General features: G+C 41.2%; 1 protein-coding gene across 1 annotated transcript; it reads left to right on the top strand.

Annotated features, from left to right (window-relative positions):
- The first annotated feature begins 1326 nt into the window (after positions 1–1326).
- On the top strand, positions 1327–14725 carry TMEM38B (transmembrane protein 38B). The gene is made up of 6 exons (XM_058044385.1): positions 1327–1481; positions 5866–6022; positions 8573–8757; positions 9568–9655; positions 11656–11773; positions 14031–14725. The coding sequence occupies exons 1-6, from the start codon at positions 1376–1378 to the stop codon at positions 14232–14234; spliced, it is 858 nt and encodes a 285-aa protein (XP_057900368.1). The 5' UTR covers positions 1327–1375; the 3' UTR covers positions 14235–14725.
- Positions 14726–15747: the final 1022 nt, after the last annotated feature.

The raw sequence follows: 15747 nt of genomic DNA, 5'->3' as shown, positions 1-15747 counted from the left end.
TCCTTGTGAGGGTGGTGAGACCTGGCACAGGGTGTCCAGAGAAGCTGTGGCTGCCCCATCCCTGGAAGTGTCCAAGGACAGGCTAGATGGAGCTTGGAGAAACCTGGGATTGTGGAAGGTATTCTTGCCCATGAATGACTTTTTAAGGTCCTCTCTGAGAAGAACAGTGGATTTGTCTTTACAAACAAGCTATGGGTCTGCTGGTGGATAAAACAAGCACTGGGAGATAAAAGAAACAATGAGAAGAATTCCACTGGTTGGTGAATGGAAAAAGATATTTGCTTTTACAAATAAACTCTAGGTTTGCTGATAAATGAAATTAGACATTGAAAGACCAAAGAAACAATGAGGAAGAAAACCCCCTAAATTCCATAAGAATTAAAAACTAAAAGGGACGGTTATGCATCAGAGGGGAAATCTTTGGTATCAGGTGTTCGGGGAGTCAGAACCTCTCAAGTACCTCAGAAATGGGGAAAGAGAGAAGGGAAATGTAGCCAGGAAATTGGGATAAAAAGGAGACTGAGTCCTCCAAAATGTGAGATCCCTGGGGAATGCCCCCTGGCCTCTCCCTTTATTTGAATAAAGTAAAAGGACTCCTCTGTCTTCTTTTTAGACATAAACCTCTGGTGTTTGTGGAATAATTTTCCTGGCACCTCCAACCCCAACCATCCTCATTACACGAATTTCCTTCAGGCCCTCTGAGTCTGGTGAACAAAGAAAAAGCAAATGTCATGTATACTGGAGTTAGCGGATCTTCAAAAATGTTTCACTTGGGCAGTTCACGAGGAAAATAGCTTTGCTGAAAATACTGTGGGATTGGTGCAACACTGGATATAGAACTTTAAGGAGGCAAAGTTAGCCCTCGCTATCAAAATGGGTGTAAAGATGCATTAAAGCGCTTCTGCTGAGCTCTGGCAGCGTCTGGTGTACATTAATACCCTCAGCAACTGATAGACAGCATCATCCTGGGAAAGACCACATGTGGAACCGACCGTACACGTTGGTAATGCTCTTGATGAGTTTCAGAAATATTCAACAGGAAAGAAAAAAAAAAAAGAGAAAAAAAGTGTATCTGGGTGAGTGTAGCGACCTGTGCACAAAGTGCGCAGGGAAGCAACACAAACACAACAGGGGCTCTGAGGGAGGCCACAACCGACCTCAAACTGTGCATGGTGCAGGACTATCAGCATTCTGACCAAAAAAAGGCAAGCAAAAGGCAGGGCAGGCGGCTCGGAGCGCGGAGCCGCGGGGCTGAGGGAGGGACAGCCCCGTGAGGCGCCGCGCCCGCCCCGCCCCGCCCCGCGCTGACGGCGGCCGGCAGGGCCAAGCCGCGTCCGCAGGGCTCTCCCGTGCTCCGGGAGCTCCGTGCCCGGCTATGGAGCTGTGGCAGGTGCCGCTGAGCTTCTCCCGCCTCCGCATGTTCCCTTTCTTCGACCTGGCGCATTATGTCGCCTCCGTGCTGGCGCTGAAGGAGCAGCGGGGTGAGCGGGGCGAGGCGGGACGGGGCGGACACCCCACACCCCCATGCGGATCCCGGTGTTTCTCCCGTGTGTCCCGGGGGGTGCCCGGCCCCGGCAGGGTGAGGATGGGGCTCCGAAGGGAGCTGCTGTCCGGGTTACCCCGTGGCCGTGCAAATGGGATTGTCTGCCGCCTGCATTAGCCCGTCTGTCCATAAGCGTTGTCTCACTGCCCGCTAAAGACACCCAGCCAAAGCTTTTCTCGCTTTCCAGAAGTTAAGAGGCGCTGGCGAAATCAGCCAAGAGTTTCGTTGCAGAGCTTTTACGTTTTTTTATTCAGTTGTTTGTTTGTTTGTTTCAGTTTTGAAGTCTGAGGAGTAAAAGGGGTGAGGCCCCTCGAAGTTGGGTTTATGCAGAAAGTGTGTGTGTAACAAGGCCAATATCTCTGTGCCCAGAATTGCATCTGAGAGGGGAGATTAGCTAGAGTTTACATCCTTCAAACACACCCTGTTTGTGCAGGGGGGGTGTTAAGGCCTTTTCTGCCTTGTAGGAAACAGCTCAGGACTCTCATGGATCGGTCCTGTGCCAGCGACTCGTCAGCGTTGTACCCTGTGGATTGTAAAGTGAATTTAGCAAGCTCTCCACTTCCACTAACAAGGTTTTGTATGAGAGCACATCATGGCACTTCAGTCTGCATGCTCTCTTCCAGAAAATCGTTTACACTGTGGTTCTGTGGCTGTTAACTCCAAGCCATTTTTTTTTTATTTCTTTTTTTTTTTTCTGTCACAAATGTAGACGCTGGCCTTGTTTCAGTGTTTAGAATCAAGCTGCTTGTGGTGTGGGTTTAGACACGTTTACAGTAACTGCATCCCAGGTGATAACTGTGTAGGAAACTGAGCTGGCTTTTGGGATTGGGATTTTAGGGCAAATTTGGGCTCTGCTGCTTGGCTCAGACTTCTAGGGCTCTGCACTGTTTGTTTAAGTGAGAGCTTGTTCTTTGGTCAGTTCCTAAGTGTTCCAAGGTGAATTTTGACCATCTGCTGAGGAAGTGCACTTAACAGACTGTGAAGACTGGTGTAAAGTGCTTATGCATTCTGGAATCTTCACCAAACTTTGTTAATGCTGCTAAAATTTTTGACGGGTGCTGGGCTGTGGCATTGTGTAATGTGTCTGTTCCACTTAGAAAGGGACTTTCTGACATTGTCATGCAATGCTTTTAAACTTTCCTCTGGAATAGGCACACCTAAAGATGAGGATGAGAGGCCTCTGTGCCAAGTTTTAGTGAGACAACACTTATGGAAAGTAAAATTGCTGTCAGAAGTCTGGTCAGATACGCTGCTATTTTTTTTTCTTTTCTCGGTTTAATAGCTGGTAGTTCAGAACTCCTGAGTATTTTCTAATAGTTGGAATTAATAACTGTAATCCAGGTGACTGCCTGCTGGCCTGTTTCTCACTTCCCAAGTGGTTTGAACTGAGTATTAAATCATAACTGAAATAGCAGTTATTACAAATACTCAGTATGGATATATTATCGTCAATTAATGCTGTCTAGGCTTTATGTTCCTTTTGGAAACTTACAACAGTAGCTATATTTGACAGGGAAATTACGGGATAGCCTTGAGTGCCTGGTGATGTAAGAAGTTTGTGGTCAAGTTACAGCCACATTTATTTTATCCCAGATTACTGCCTCATTAAAATACCAACCCACCCCCACTGCTTTAAATCAGATTCAGTGTGGGCATTCGGATCATGGATGGGTGCACACTAACTGGGACTTTCCCAATCCTCCTAGCCAGGCTTTCCTGCTCACTTGTGACTGGCAAACTTTAGCAGTCACAACCAACTTGTTGCTTTCTGTGTGTTTTAAAAGAAGAGTTCTTGACTAGTGCTTTGAGGATGGCTTAGGAGTTGCTTTCTTGTAACTCCAGCCAGTTGTAGAACAGCCGATTTTCTTTTTATGGGATGGAGGGACAGCAAAAGCTGTTGGTGATTGAGGATGTGTCATATTTGGTTTGTTCCTGACATTTTTCTATGATCTGTTTGAGGTGATTTGAAGAGAAATAATTTCTCTTCAGCATAGTTTTTCTCTGTTAAGTCTGACTATATAAAGCCTTTATCTTAACTAATGATATTCTATGTGGTTGAACGAGGTACTAGACAAAATGTGTACAAATCCTCCTGGTGGGCTCACTAGTTGTGTGTGTGGTGTGCATTATTGCCTATTTGGAACATGCAGAAAAGTTTAAAGCAGATATAATCCTATTAGATTATATTCCTACTAGAAATAGTTAGTTGGTAAGGGTTTGTTTTGTCTGTTTGTTCGTGTATTTTTGTGTGTTTGTTTTGGTGTTTTATTTTGGGTTTTTTGGTGTTTTTTCCTTGGTTTTGTTTGTTTGTTTTTTAATGTTACTGTTGTTCAGGAGCAATTCTTAAGAGCATATTCAAGATTAGTCCTTGTGTTTTGAAACCTTTCCCTAACTTTCTGAAGTGTCCATCTGCGGGGCTGGCGGCCTTCTGGCAGATCCACCATTGCGTGGCTGTGTGGTGCCTCGTTAATTTTAGAGGATGCATCAGAGGACAAATATAAATGACCACTTTGTATAAAAACATGTGACCTACTTAAAACTGAATTTGTCTTCTGAAAGGCTACACCCTAGCAATAATTTAAGTAGCAGTGCTGAGATGATCTTTAAATTAACATCAACTATTTTTGCCTCATTGTCTTCTGTATTATGTATATTCCTTGTTAGGAAGCAAGGATGTGTATATAACCTTGTTAAAAACTGGCATTTGAGCCATTTCTAGTGCTGATCAACAGAAAAATCTTGAAGTGCAATAGAGGTTCCAGTTTCTTGACCTTTTACTTGTAAAATGAAGAAATTTACCTGCATTTCTGTGGAGCTTACTGGTAGAGGGCAATCTGGATGTGCCCTCAAAACTGAAAACCACTTGCTGCTAGTTGTGGGGCAAAGGGAGTGTGGAGAAGCTGGTGATTGTTGGAAGGCAGGAGAATGGATCTGAAGAGAGAACAGAGGCCTAATTTTAAACCTACTCCAAAAGTAGTAAACACAAGCCATTAATAATTTGCAAGTGTCTTAACTTGGAGCACTAGGTACTGCAGTTTGAAAAATAAATTGCAAAATAGTTAGAAATGAAAGAGATGTTATTTTATATTCAAGTGTTCTGTAACGCTGAGGAGTGCTCATTTTTATAAATTGCGTGTTTTATGGGCCTTTAGATAGTGCTGCAGTACTTGATATCTATGTCAGCACTAAAATGGAACACTAAAACCTAAACTTGTTAATGCATTGAATTAATTGAGAGTGCTGTATGCCTTTTTAAATGTTTGAGCCTCTCATCTTTGGTAGGAGCTTCTTTGCCCACAGAAATGTCTGATAAACCCAAGCTACTCTGAATTGGGAACAGATGTCAGATTTCATTTTGGGGCAGACAGTAGTGCTTTTGTGAACTTTGGAACTTTTGTGAACTTGTAGCCTTTGGACTACAGAAAATTAAACTTGTTCAGGCAAACAGCTCAGAACCAAGTGTAAAGGGGAAGCTTTGGCAATCCTGAACTTTTAAAGTGGAAGGAAATAGTCAAAACAACTACTTGAGCATATTTCTAGCTTTGGTAAAATGTTTTTTTCCTCTGAAAATGGTTAATGCTTCCCATTACCTCCAGTATAATCTTTGAATATTATGTACTCTTTTAGGCATTGTTAACTTGCACTTTAAAATGATAGTTCATTTTAAAGATGATGAAATTAACAAACTGTCAACCTTTTGATAATGAGGAAAATTTACATTTATTATTATAGTTCAAGGTAACCTTTTTTCCCTCCCTCTCTTCAAGAGTGCAAGTGAAAACGATTTGATAATTATCTTGGATGCAGTTTTGGCCAGCAATCACAGCAGGATATTATGAGAAAAGAAGAGAAAATAGTTACCTTGAATTCTTGGAACACTCAAAAGCAGAAATGTAATTCGTAAAGTAACCCTCCAAAATGTCAGTAATCCTGTTTAGATTAGCCACTTAGGGGTTTTTAATACAAATTTGAAAGCAACTGTGTCCCTGTGTCAGGTTGTTAACAACAAGACCTCATTGCTATGCTCTGAAAGCTTTTTCCTCTTGGTATCTAGATATAACAAACTAATGCACAAAAGAAATTCAGAGAACACTTTGTGTCAGCCTTTCACTTCTGTTTAGGAGTTTGAGTTAAAGTCACCCTACCCTGAGGTTTGTATTTCTGGAAAATTTTCCTGTGAGAGCCTGCTGTTTGCTGGAGAATTTTTCATTACCCGAAGGAACTAAACTGAAAAATACTGACCTTTAAAACATGATGTTATTCTCCAGTTTTCATTTCTGTTTATGCAGAAAGTTATGTGTTGTTGTTTTTTTTCCCCACAGGAGTTGCGGAAGTGTCGGTCCGAAGTCCCTTGGCCTGCTGGTTTAGTGCAATGCTTTATTGCTTTGGGGGCTCAGTTTTGTCCTCCTTGATGCTTGGAGAACCTCCAGTAGCATTTCTGGCAAAGACCATAAATATTCTACTGGCATCCTCAGTCTGGTAAGCAGCCACAGCTGGGTAAGATGAGTGATACTGGCTCTAAGGAAGCTGTATGCTGTAAACTGACACCATCAAGGTTCCATGTATTTTTACTTAAAAATGTGGATTTGGATGCTGTCTCTTCATCCAGGATCATTCTCTATGATCTTGTTCTCTGGGAACAGAGAGCAACTCTTACAGCCTGTTGTGTAACCAAATGCTCTGTTGCTAGATTAGACTTGTCTTAGGTTTTTTTAGTATTCCTGGCCAAATAGCTGCAAACATTACTTTTTAATAAAGTTATTCAATTGCTGATTTACTGAATATAGATATGTCATAAATGCAATCAAGTTTTTAAAAAGTAGTTCTTGAAGATCAGAACCTGCCTGATGTAAAAATTTTGACTTTTCCTGTAACTGAGGTTCCAAGACACACCTTTCCTCCAGCTCCTACTACCAGACACTTTTTTTTTCTGTATTTCATTCAGTCCCAGGAGGGCAGGTGTTGTGGTGGAAGACAGTAGCTAACTGAATTGTATGATTGCATCAAGTATTAGGCATTTTGGCCTGTTTTGGAGTGTAAAAAAACCATTCTGGAGTTATTGTCATATAAATGTGGTCTTCCAGTGGAGTTCATTTGTTCCAGAAAGTGATCTTTGAAGAAAACTTCAAACTTAGCAAAAGTTATGAGCAGCAGTGGGGTTTTGAGTTTAGAAATCTCAATCACTATATTTGGATAGTCTGACCTGCTTAAAATCCTTTAGTTCCACTTTCCCCATAAGTTTTACAGTTGTAAATTCATTAAAATGAAAACAAGTGTTTTTATCTGTCTGGGTATATGTATTAGTTTTATTAATCTTTGTGTTGTAGTAGAAGATGACGCATTTAATTTGGTGACATTAATAATATGTATTATTAATGAATTATTAACAGAATCTGCCTCTGGTTGTGTCAGTCTGATGTGGGCAGACTCATTGCTTTTTCCAAGTGACACGAGCTAGGAGTACACTTGAAGAGAGCAGGATTTCTCTTAACTCGCCGTGGTCAAATGTGATTTGCTGTGCAGAAATTAAAGGAGGTTTTACTGAGCAGCTGTGAATGTTACAAAACGTTTTAAGCTTCCAGCTTTACGAAGTCCCCTCTTCCTGAGTGTAGTGACCTTAATTCCTGGTCCCAGATCGTGCACAAGGGAATTCCTCAAGCCACACTTGGGACTGGGAAGTGAGTGGAGTCGTGCTGGGCTTGAGGAATGCTCCTGAATAGTCTGTAGGACAGCGGCATCTGCTGTCAGCAGAGATTACAGGCAGGAATGCCGTGGAGGGCCTTCAGGGCCAGCCTCAGTCCTGTCACCAGTGCTTCAGGGTCCTAAACCCACATTCTGCAGATATAAATTAGTTCTGGTGTGAATTGGTGAGCAGGTGGCTTAAATGGCTTTTGGCAGTAGCCTGTAAAATACATCCTTTCTCTACATCTTTGGCTTCATATCAGCTGAAGCCTGGTTGCATACAGAGGCATCTTTACAATATCTTTATCTTTACAATAAGAGAAAAAGGGAAGGGCCTCAGAAATTCTTGGTAGGCAGGATTGAGATCAAAAACCTTAAGGCAAGGGGCAGTGTCTTATTTTTTTTTTTAAGAAAACAAAATTTATCCTTCTTTTTAAACACTTCCTCTGCTCTTATGCAATTTTTACTCTTACTCCTGTGCTGAAATAATCTACTTAAGATAACTTAATCAACATACTTAATCTTGATTGGGTTTTTGTGAATGTCTCAGTAAGAACTGAATTTTATTTATTATTGAAGACATATAATAAAGCACTACATAATCTAATCTTTTAGAATTTACTGTTGCTTAGGATTTAACTGTTAGCCATCTTTACTTGGTTTTAAAAGCAAGTTGATCAAAGATATTTTGTGTAGTGTTCTTTCAATGCTTTGAATAAAGAAGTGTGCTTGTAACTGGCAAGCTGTAAAAGCTAGAATTGGTGAGTACTAGGATGTTAAATGTGTTTAAAAATAGCCATGCATTTCATGTAGTATGACATTAACTAGTGGAGGCATTCTTGCTGAAGTTATATAATTCCAGGTATCTACAGTCTGGAAGCACAGAGTCAGCATTTAATTTAGCACCCTGTTGTAATTCTATTTAAAAAAAATCCCAAACAAAAAACCAAAATAAAAAAACCCCCCTACACCAAACTAAACAAAAAGTAACTCACAAGATAAACTCAAACCACACAAAGTCAATCAGATACCACTTTAATGACTTGAATTATAAAAAAGTGCAGATATATAAGGTGCAGAACAATTGGAAAAATGTAAAACTGTTTCACATGGACTTGAACAGGTTTTTCTCTGTGACAGTGAGGCAGTAGTGTTTGGTTTTGGTGCAAAAGCTCAGGCGTGCTCAGAGGCTTTTCAAATTTGTTCCAAGATGTGTGTCACGAGACTTTGAGTTGTCAGTAGTATATCAGGCATTGCTAGGCGCATTCTAAAAACATATTTAAAGATTATGAAAAGATAATTCCTTAGCAAAAATGTGACTAATGTTTTTTTCCTGATGATTTTCAGGTATCTAGTGTTTTACTGCCCAGAAGACATATTCTGCCGCTGCTTTTCCTTTCTGCCTCTTCGTCTTCTGGTGGCAGGGATGAAAGAAGTGACAAGGACCTGGAAGATCACAGATGGCATTGCACATGCAGACACTGTCTACAAAGATGCCTGTCTTATCATGGTGGCTGTGGGCTGGGCCAGAGGTAACATGCACAGCATCTTGTTCTGAGGGTTTGGGGTTTTTTGGGGTGGTGTTTAAATGTCTAGCCCCTACAGCAGAACTGTAGCACCATCCTTGCTGTGCTGGGCATGGTAGTCCTGATGCAGTCTGATGTCCCCTGAAGGAAAAAGCCTGTGCTGCAGATTTTCTGCCTGAATTAAGGGTGACATTGAAGGACTTGGAGGGGACTTCCCTTCAGAAGGTCTTACGAGAGCTTGCAGGATGGGCAGTTGATGACAATAAAGAAGTAAATCTTCTGTGTAGCTGTTGCTGAACTTTCCAACAACATTATTGCCTTGCATGAGGCTGAAGAAGAGAACTGGGTATCTTAGGTTTTTAATATGGGGACTTGGTTTTTAATATGGGGATAACCCTTGTTGCCTGCCTGCCATTTGGAATTCTGGAAGCCACCTTCCTGACAGCTGTATTTGCAGCCACACCATCAGAGTCCCTTCAGAAAGTAGTTGTGCAGCTCCTGTTCCTGCTTGATTCTGTGCTGCTCTGGAAAGCAACACGTGTGAATGTGATGATTGCATCAGTTCAGATGCTGTCACTTACAGGCAGACCTGAGCTTCTTGCTGAGTATCTCAGCCCCTGAGGTCTTGTGCCTGTTGTTTGAGTCTTGTTTGCATCTTATTTGTTGTTTGAGTCTTGCATAAGAGGTTGGATTAAGTCTTTTAAGTCTGGGCTTTGGTGCCACATTTAGCCCCTGGTGTCATGAGTTTTTCTGGGAGCAATGGCATAGCAGTGGTAGCAGTCAATGGAAACTTGCCATAAATCTCTGCAATTTCAGGTGCTGGTGGTGGCTTAATTTCCAACTTTGAGCAGCTGGTGAGAGGAGTGTGGAAACCTGAAACCAATGAGCTCCTGCACATGTCCTAGTAAGTTTTTTTAAAAACCTGCAACAAGTTAGCTGTTGTTTTGCTGGCTCTTGGTGTGGATGTTTACTTTCAGTGGTTGAAGCCAAAAAAAACCCCCAAAAACCAAACCATTAGGACATATTTGTACTCTGTTTTGGTGTGTATCCTTTGAAAGATGGGACAATGAACTTTGGGACTTTTAGAAGATATTTTAATCATTGTATGTTCACAGCCCAAGAGCTGCAAATGGGAAGAGAAGTCAACAAAAACCTATCAGAAAGTAGTAAATACCTAGTGGAGAGTTGCTAGAAAGCAGTTTTGGCTCAGTTTGTCTTGCAGGGACATGGTCTTCTATCCAAAATGAAAGCACAGTGGTACTAGAAATACACAAGTGAATTTTGGTGTATCTTCTGAGCATCACTAAGATGGCTTCCTTTGAACACTGGCACTCTTACTTTTGCTGCCAGTGCTATTTTCCTCCAAAGACATCAATTATTTGAGAAAGTACAAATTGGTTATTCAGTATAGCAGAAATGACCTGCAAGATGGGAAAAGTTACTTCTCTTGCAGGAGCAAAGAATGAGGAATATTACATGCCTCCTGGTTTTCTCTGTAAAATGAGAATTGAAACAGGCTGGAAAGCCACAAGCTATTATTGTAAGTCAAGATAAGGTCACTGTGATAATTTCCTAAAATTCTTTTGATCTTTCCCAGGTTACAGTCAGGTCTTTAAAAATAATAATTTTATTTTTTTAAAAAGCTATCTTGCCTTTCAGCAGCCACCCCTAGACACAGAATAACAGGAGAGACATTTGTAGCCTTCTCTTTGGCAATATTTCAACTTTTTGTGCATTGTGTTAGTTGTTGGCTTTTTCTGAAATTCTAAGTATTTAGAGTTTCTCTTTCTCTTGCCAGGGCCTAAATGGCAGTCTTGAAAGTAAACTTACAAAGAAAAGGTGACTGTCATAAATAGCACTGTAGACACAAATAGAAATGTCTTTAGAGGTGCAACACCAGAACAATGCTTACTGATTGGCATCGCTTGCATATATTCTCCTTCCCCACTGTGGGTATGGCTCAAAGTAACTGAAAAAAAATTACAAAAGTTTTGTTTATGTATAAGTCTTAAGATCATTGAATTGAACTAAGTTACAGAGTTAAAAACATCAAACATATTGCAAATGGATGAGATGCCTGTGTACACAGTGTTGTTTTTTGGGCTTCTTGAGCAGGAATTTGGTGTAGTTTTTTGGTTCCTGAAAAGACAGTGAAGAACAGATCCACAATAGGTGCTCTGTGATAACAGGAATGTCACCTGTACATGTCGCATGCAGATTAAGAAATGCACAGAATTCTGGATAACTGACCAAAGATCTCTTGCTTTCTGGCTGCATACCTAGGAAGGGATTTAGTACCACAACAAAGATTGCTGTAAACTGGAAATAGAGTGGAAATCTTTGCCTGTCTCTGGTCAGCGCAGCTGTGTTGGCAAAACCTGGTAATACAGGCCTGGCTCCAGTCAGGTTTAAGTTGATACAGCCCCACAGCTGCTGGAGTCTTACACTGGACCAAGACTTGGACTTGGACTTCAACACCTTGAAGTAACTAACTCGTCGAGTATGGTATAGGAACCTGTTTTTATGTCTAGTCCAAGTAGTGTGAGCTCTGTAATTTAACTCTTCAATAAGATATATTGGGAGAGGAAGAAGAGAGTCAAGCTGACATATAAAGTCTGAATAGGAGCATTGATTTGAGGAGTATTTGTCAAATAGGAGTTTGTTGGATGTCTGAAGCAGTGCTGGACTTGATGATTTATGGACAGAAAGTGTAGTAATATTATATAACATGAAAATCTTAATTTAATTAAAGCTGGATTTTGGATCTTACCACAGTTGCCACAAGTTTTCACTTGTTCTATTCAGAAATAATTATTTTGCACACTTAAGAACATGATTTGCTTTCCAAGCAGCTTCCACTGTAGAGCAGAGAAGAGAAATTAACATTCTTTGTTTGATTTCTAGCCCTGTGAAGGTAACTTTGATAGGAGCAGTTCTTTTCACCCTGCAACGCAGACAGTATTTGCCAATAGCAAAACACAACCTTGTGTTTTTATACACCATCTTTCTTGTTGTCTTCAAGGTAAGAATTTGAAAGTTGCTAGTGACCAAATAACAGCAGATATTTTATTTAATTGTTGAAATGCATGCTGCTTGATGGGAAGGCCAGCTTCTGCTGAAGAAATGTGTTTAGAGTTCTGGATATGAGCAGAATGGAAGACCTGTTCTGTTGAACATTCTGTTCAATGTATGCAGGGGACAGGGAGGAAAAGAAAAAAATCAGGAATTTTGGCACTTAGTACTTGATATTCCAGGCTTTCTATGTCTGTAATCTCAAAAAAAAAAAGGCTTATTCTTGTAGAAAGAAATTCTCCTGTTCTCTGTCTTTTGCATGTACCTATGCAGTTGCCAGTGGGTCTGTAAAACAAACCAGCTGGATTCTCATTTGATTTAAAATGTTCACAAAATAAGTGTTTGCGTGGGAAGGGAACGCATACCAAAACTACTTTGAAGTAGGTGTAACTATTTTGTAATAAAATAGACACTACTTCTCTATTGAAGTCTTCAGTCCCTCCTGTATTGTTCATTTCCGGGATGGTGCCTTTCTTCTGGATTACTAGTTTATAAGAGAACATAATCTCTGTTAGCAGATATCTGGCAATTTTAACAGCTTCAGAGCTGGTGTTGAACAGACCAGAGAATGTGTGGAAGTGTGGTTGCCAGTCTCCTTTCTGGGAAGGAGCTGACAAGTTTAATTCTGCAGAAGTTAACTGTAGGGAACCAAGACTTGAAGCTTATGTCCTTGATTTTCCATCTGAAATGATAAAGGCATTGTTGAACTGTGGATGCTGGGAATGAAGGAGAGGAATGTTATTCTGGAAGTGAGAAATTGCAGGTGTCCACAGGAGCTGGCTGTCCAGCTGCACTGGAGAACTAAATCCTTACCCTGATGGTTGTACTGGCAGTCAGGAACTTGCGCCCACTTAGCAAATAAACTAATAAAGCAACAGTGTATCTGGAATAGTTTTAATAATGTCTCCCAGAAACTTGTCACATCTCTGAAAGCTGTAGAAACTGTTGCATTATAAACTTGTCCAGTACCCAGATGTGAAAAACAGGTTTTTCAATTCTGATTCCAAGTTACGTGTCTTAAGGGGTGCCCGCCTAAATCTCTGCACTTTATGGAATGAATATGGCTGTTTGGACTTCTAATTAAAGTCTGATTATGGACCTATACATTCAAAATTGAATTACACATTCCATTCTTCCAATTTAAGTGGAAGGAAGCCACTCAGTTTAGTTTTTCAGTTTGAAAAAGCACAAAATTTACACATAAAAGTTGGTCTTCACCTTAAATGTGTGCCATTAAATGCAATTTACTCTCAGGATGATTAATCTTGCAGAGAGTTTTTTATGCACATTGTTTGTGTATCGCTCACGGAAACATAGAGTCATACAATGCTAAGGGGTGGAAGGGACCTCAGAGATCATCCAGTTCCATCCCCCTACCATGGGCAGAGACATCTTCTACAAGGCCAGGCTTGTCAAGGCTTTATCCAGCCTGGTCCTGAACATTACCAGGGTTGGGATATCAGCAACTGTGACGGTGTTCACAGGGGTTTTAGGATGAGAGAAGAGATGAGGATCTGACTCCATGTTTCAGAAGACTTGATTTATTATTTTATGATATATATTTTATTAAAACTATACTAAAATAATAGAAGAAAGGATTTCATCAGAAGGCTAGCTAAGAATAGAAAAAGAAAGAGTGATAACAAAGGTTTGTGGCTTGGACAGAGAGTCCGAGCCAGCTGACTGTGATTGGCCATTAATTAGAAACAACCACATAAGCCCAATCCCAGATGCACCTGTTGCATTCCGCAGCAGCAGATAATCACTGTTTACATTTTGTCCTGAGGCCTCTGAGCTTCTCAGGAGGAAAAATCCTAAGGAAAGGATTTTTCATAAAAGATGTCTGTGACAAGTTACATCTCAGGGAAACCTGTATCTCACCACCCTCACTAAAGAATTGCTTCCTAGAAGCCAACTCAAATTTCCCCTCTTTCCCATTCGCCCTTGTCCTATTGCTACAGTTCCTGAGGAAAAATCCCTCTCTGACGTCCCTGTAGATCCCCTTCATAGCTGTGTGAAGAGTGTTGGTCAGAAAGAAAAGCATTCTTTGCCCAGTTTCAGCTAAAATGAGCAGAATTCTGTTGGTGATTGCACAGCCTCATCCTTGTGTAGAAAGTTAAAAATGCCATACACCCCTTCTGCTTTTAGCTTGTTTACCTGTGAAGCCATCACAACTTTTATTGTAACTTGATCCTTGTTCTCCATAGGTAAAAATGATGTTGACAAGATGTGCAACTTCTCCATTTGCTCCCATTGAGGCTGCAGTGTGCCAAATGTTTTTTGGCTCACAAAAGACACCTTCCAAAGTGAAGGGTGAAAGTGCCACATCTTCCAACGGCTCTTCAGTCTGTGACCAGCCTTCTGAGCAGCATGAGGGTGCTAAGAAAAAAACAGCAAAGAAAACAGAATAAGAGACTTGAAATCCTTGTGATGGTCTTGAAGATGTGTGTCTTCCAGATTAGGCTGGCTGAGAAGTTTCTCTAAGGAAAGGAGAACAGGGCTGTTATGTGGTTTGCCTTTTTGGGATGTTTTGTGTAAGCTATGTGTAAATGCACATGTTGGATTTGTGAGTTAAAACTATGAATTTTTATAGTGGTTAAAAGTTTACTAATTTTTGTACTTACAACAACTTCAAATGCTTATAGGTTAAAAAGATAGTTTCAAAAATGTGACAATCTTTTTTTTCCCTACTATATCACTTGTTTCACGTCTTCCTATCCCCCAGTTCTTATGTATAATTTTGATAACACTGATTTGTACTGTCAGGTGTTCACTGTAGCACGTCCCAAATAAGAAAGTCATTAAGTAAGGCTTAATCATATTGCACTTTGTAAAATTATAAAAATGTACCGATTTAATGCCTTTAACTAGAAAAGTAACTGAACTATTGTTCTAATTCACATTGCATTGGTCTAGATTTTCTTAATTTCCTAAAGTAAATATTTTTAAATATTTTTAAATGTTTTTAAATGAGAGTATATTATCACATTATAAATATTATCTGGCACTTTAAAAAAATCTTAGTTAGCAAGTAGAAACACATCAATATTTTTGTGGTTGGCTTACTTGGACTCTTATTTGCAAGCATTTGAGATGTAGGTGTTTTTTGCCACATTAGTGTTTTACAAGTGGTTTGTAGTTACCTTCTGGTTCATTTGGGTCTAGACGTTCTTTGCCTGCATTTTTTTCCCAAGCATATGCACTTATTTCTTTTCAAAGACAAACTTCATTAGGAAGAATACTGGGCAGTACATTTACCTTGTTTGGTCAGCATCCTGAGCTGCAGCACAGGAATGGGAGCAGAATGTTACCCCCATAATCCACAAGGGAATGGTCAGTGAGCTGCTAGAACACCTGGACACTCCCAAGCGGTGGGATGGGATCCACCCAGGGGTGCTGAGAGCTCACTGGGCCACTTCCAATCATTTACCAGCACTCCAGGAGAACTGGGGATGTCCGTGTTCCCTGGAGGTTGGCAAATGTGACACGCATCTACAGGAATGGTCAGAAGGAGGATCCAGGGAATTACAGGCCTGTCACATGCCCTCAGTGCCAGGGAGGCCATGGAGCAGGTCACCTTGAGTGCCACCAGCAGCAGGGACAGGACAGCCAGGGCATCAGGCCCGGCCAGCCTGGGTTTAGGAGAGGCAGATCCTGCCTGACCAAGCTGATCTCCTCCTGTGCCAAGGTGAGCTGCTCAGGGCTCAGGGACAGGCTGTGGATGTGTCTGCCTGGGCTTCACAGAGCCTTTGACACCTTCTCCCACAGCATCTCCTGGAGGAACTGGCTGCCCATGGACAGGGCCCTGTGCCCGGGGGAGGAGCGGGCTGAGGGCAGGGCTGGGAGCGGTGGGACACGGAGGGACACCCGGCTGGGCTGGCACCAGGGGGGCTCCCATGGGATCAGGGCTGGCCAGGCCTGTTT

This window comes from Melospiza georgiana, chromosome Z (genome assembly GCF_028018845.1).
Source record: "Melospiza georgiana isolate bMelGeo1 chromosome Z, bMelGeo1.pri, whole genome shotgun sequence".
NCBI lineage: Eukaryota > Metazoa > Chordata > Aves > Passeriformes > Passerellidae > Melospiza > Melospiza georgiana.
Note: the sequence above shows the minus strand (reverse complement) of the source record. Positions and strands in the feature narration are given on the sequence as shown.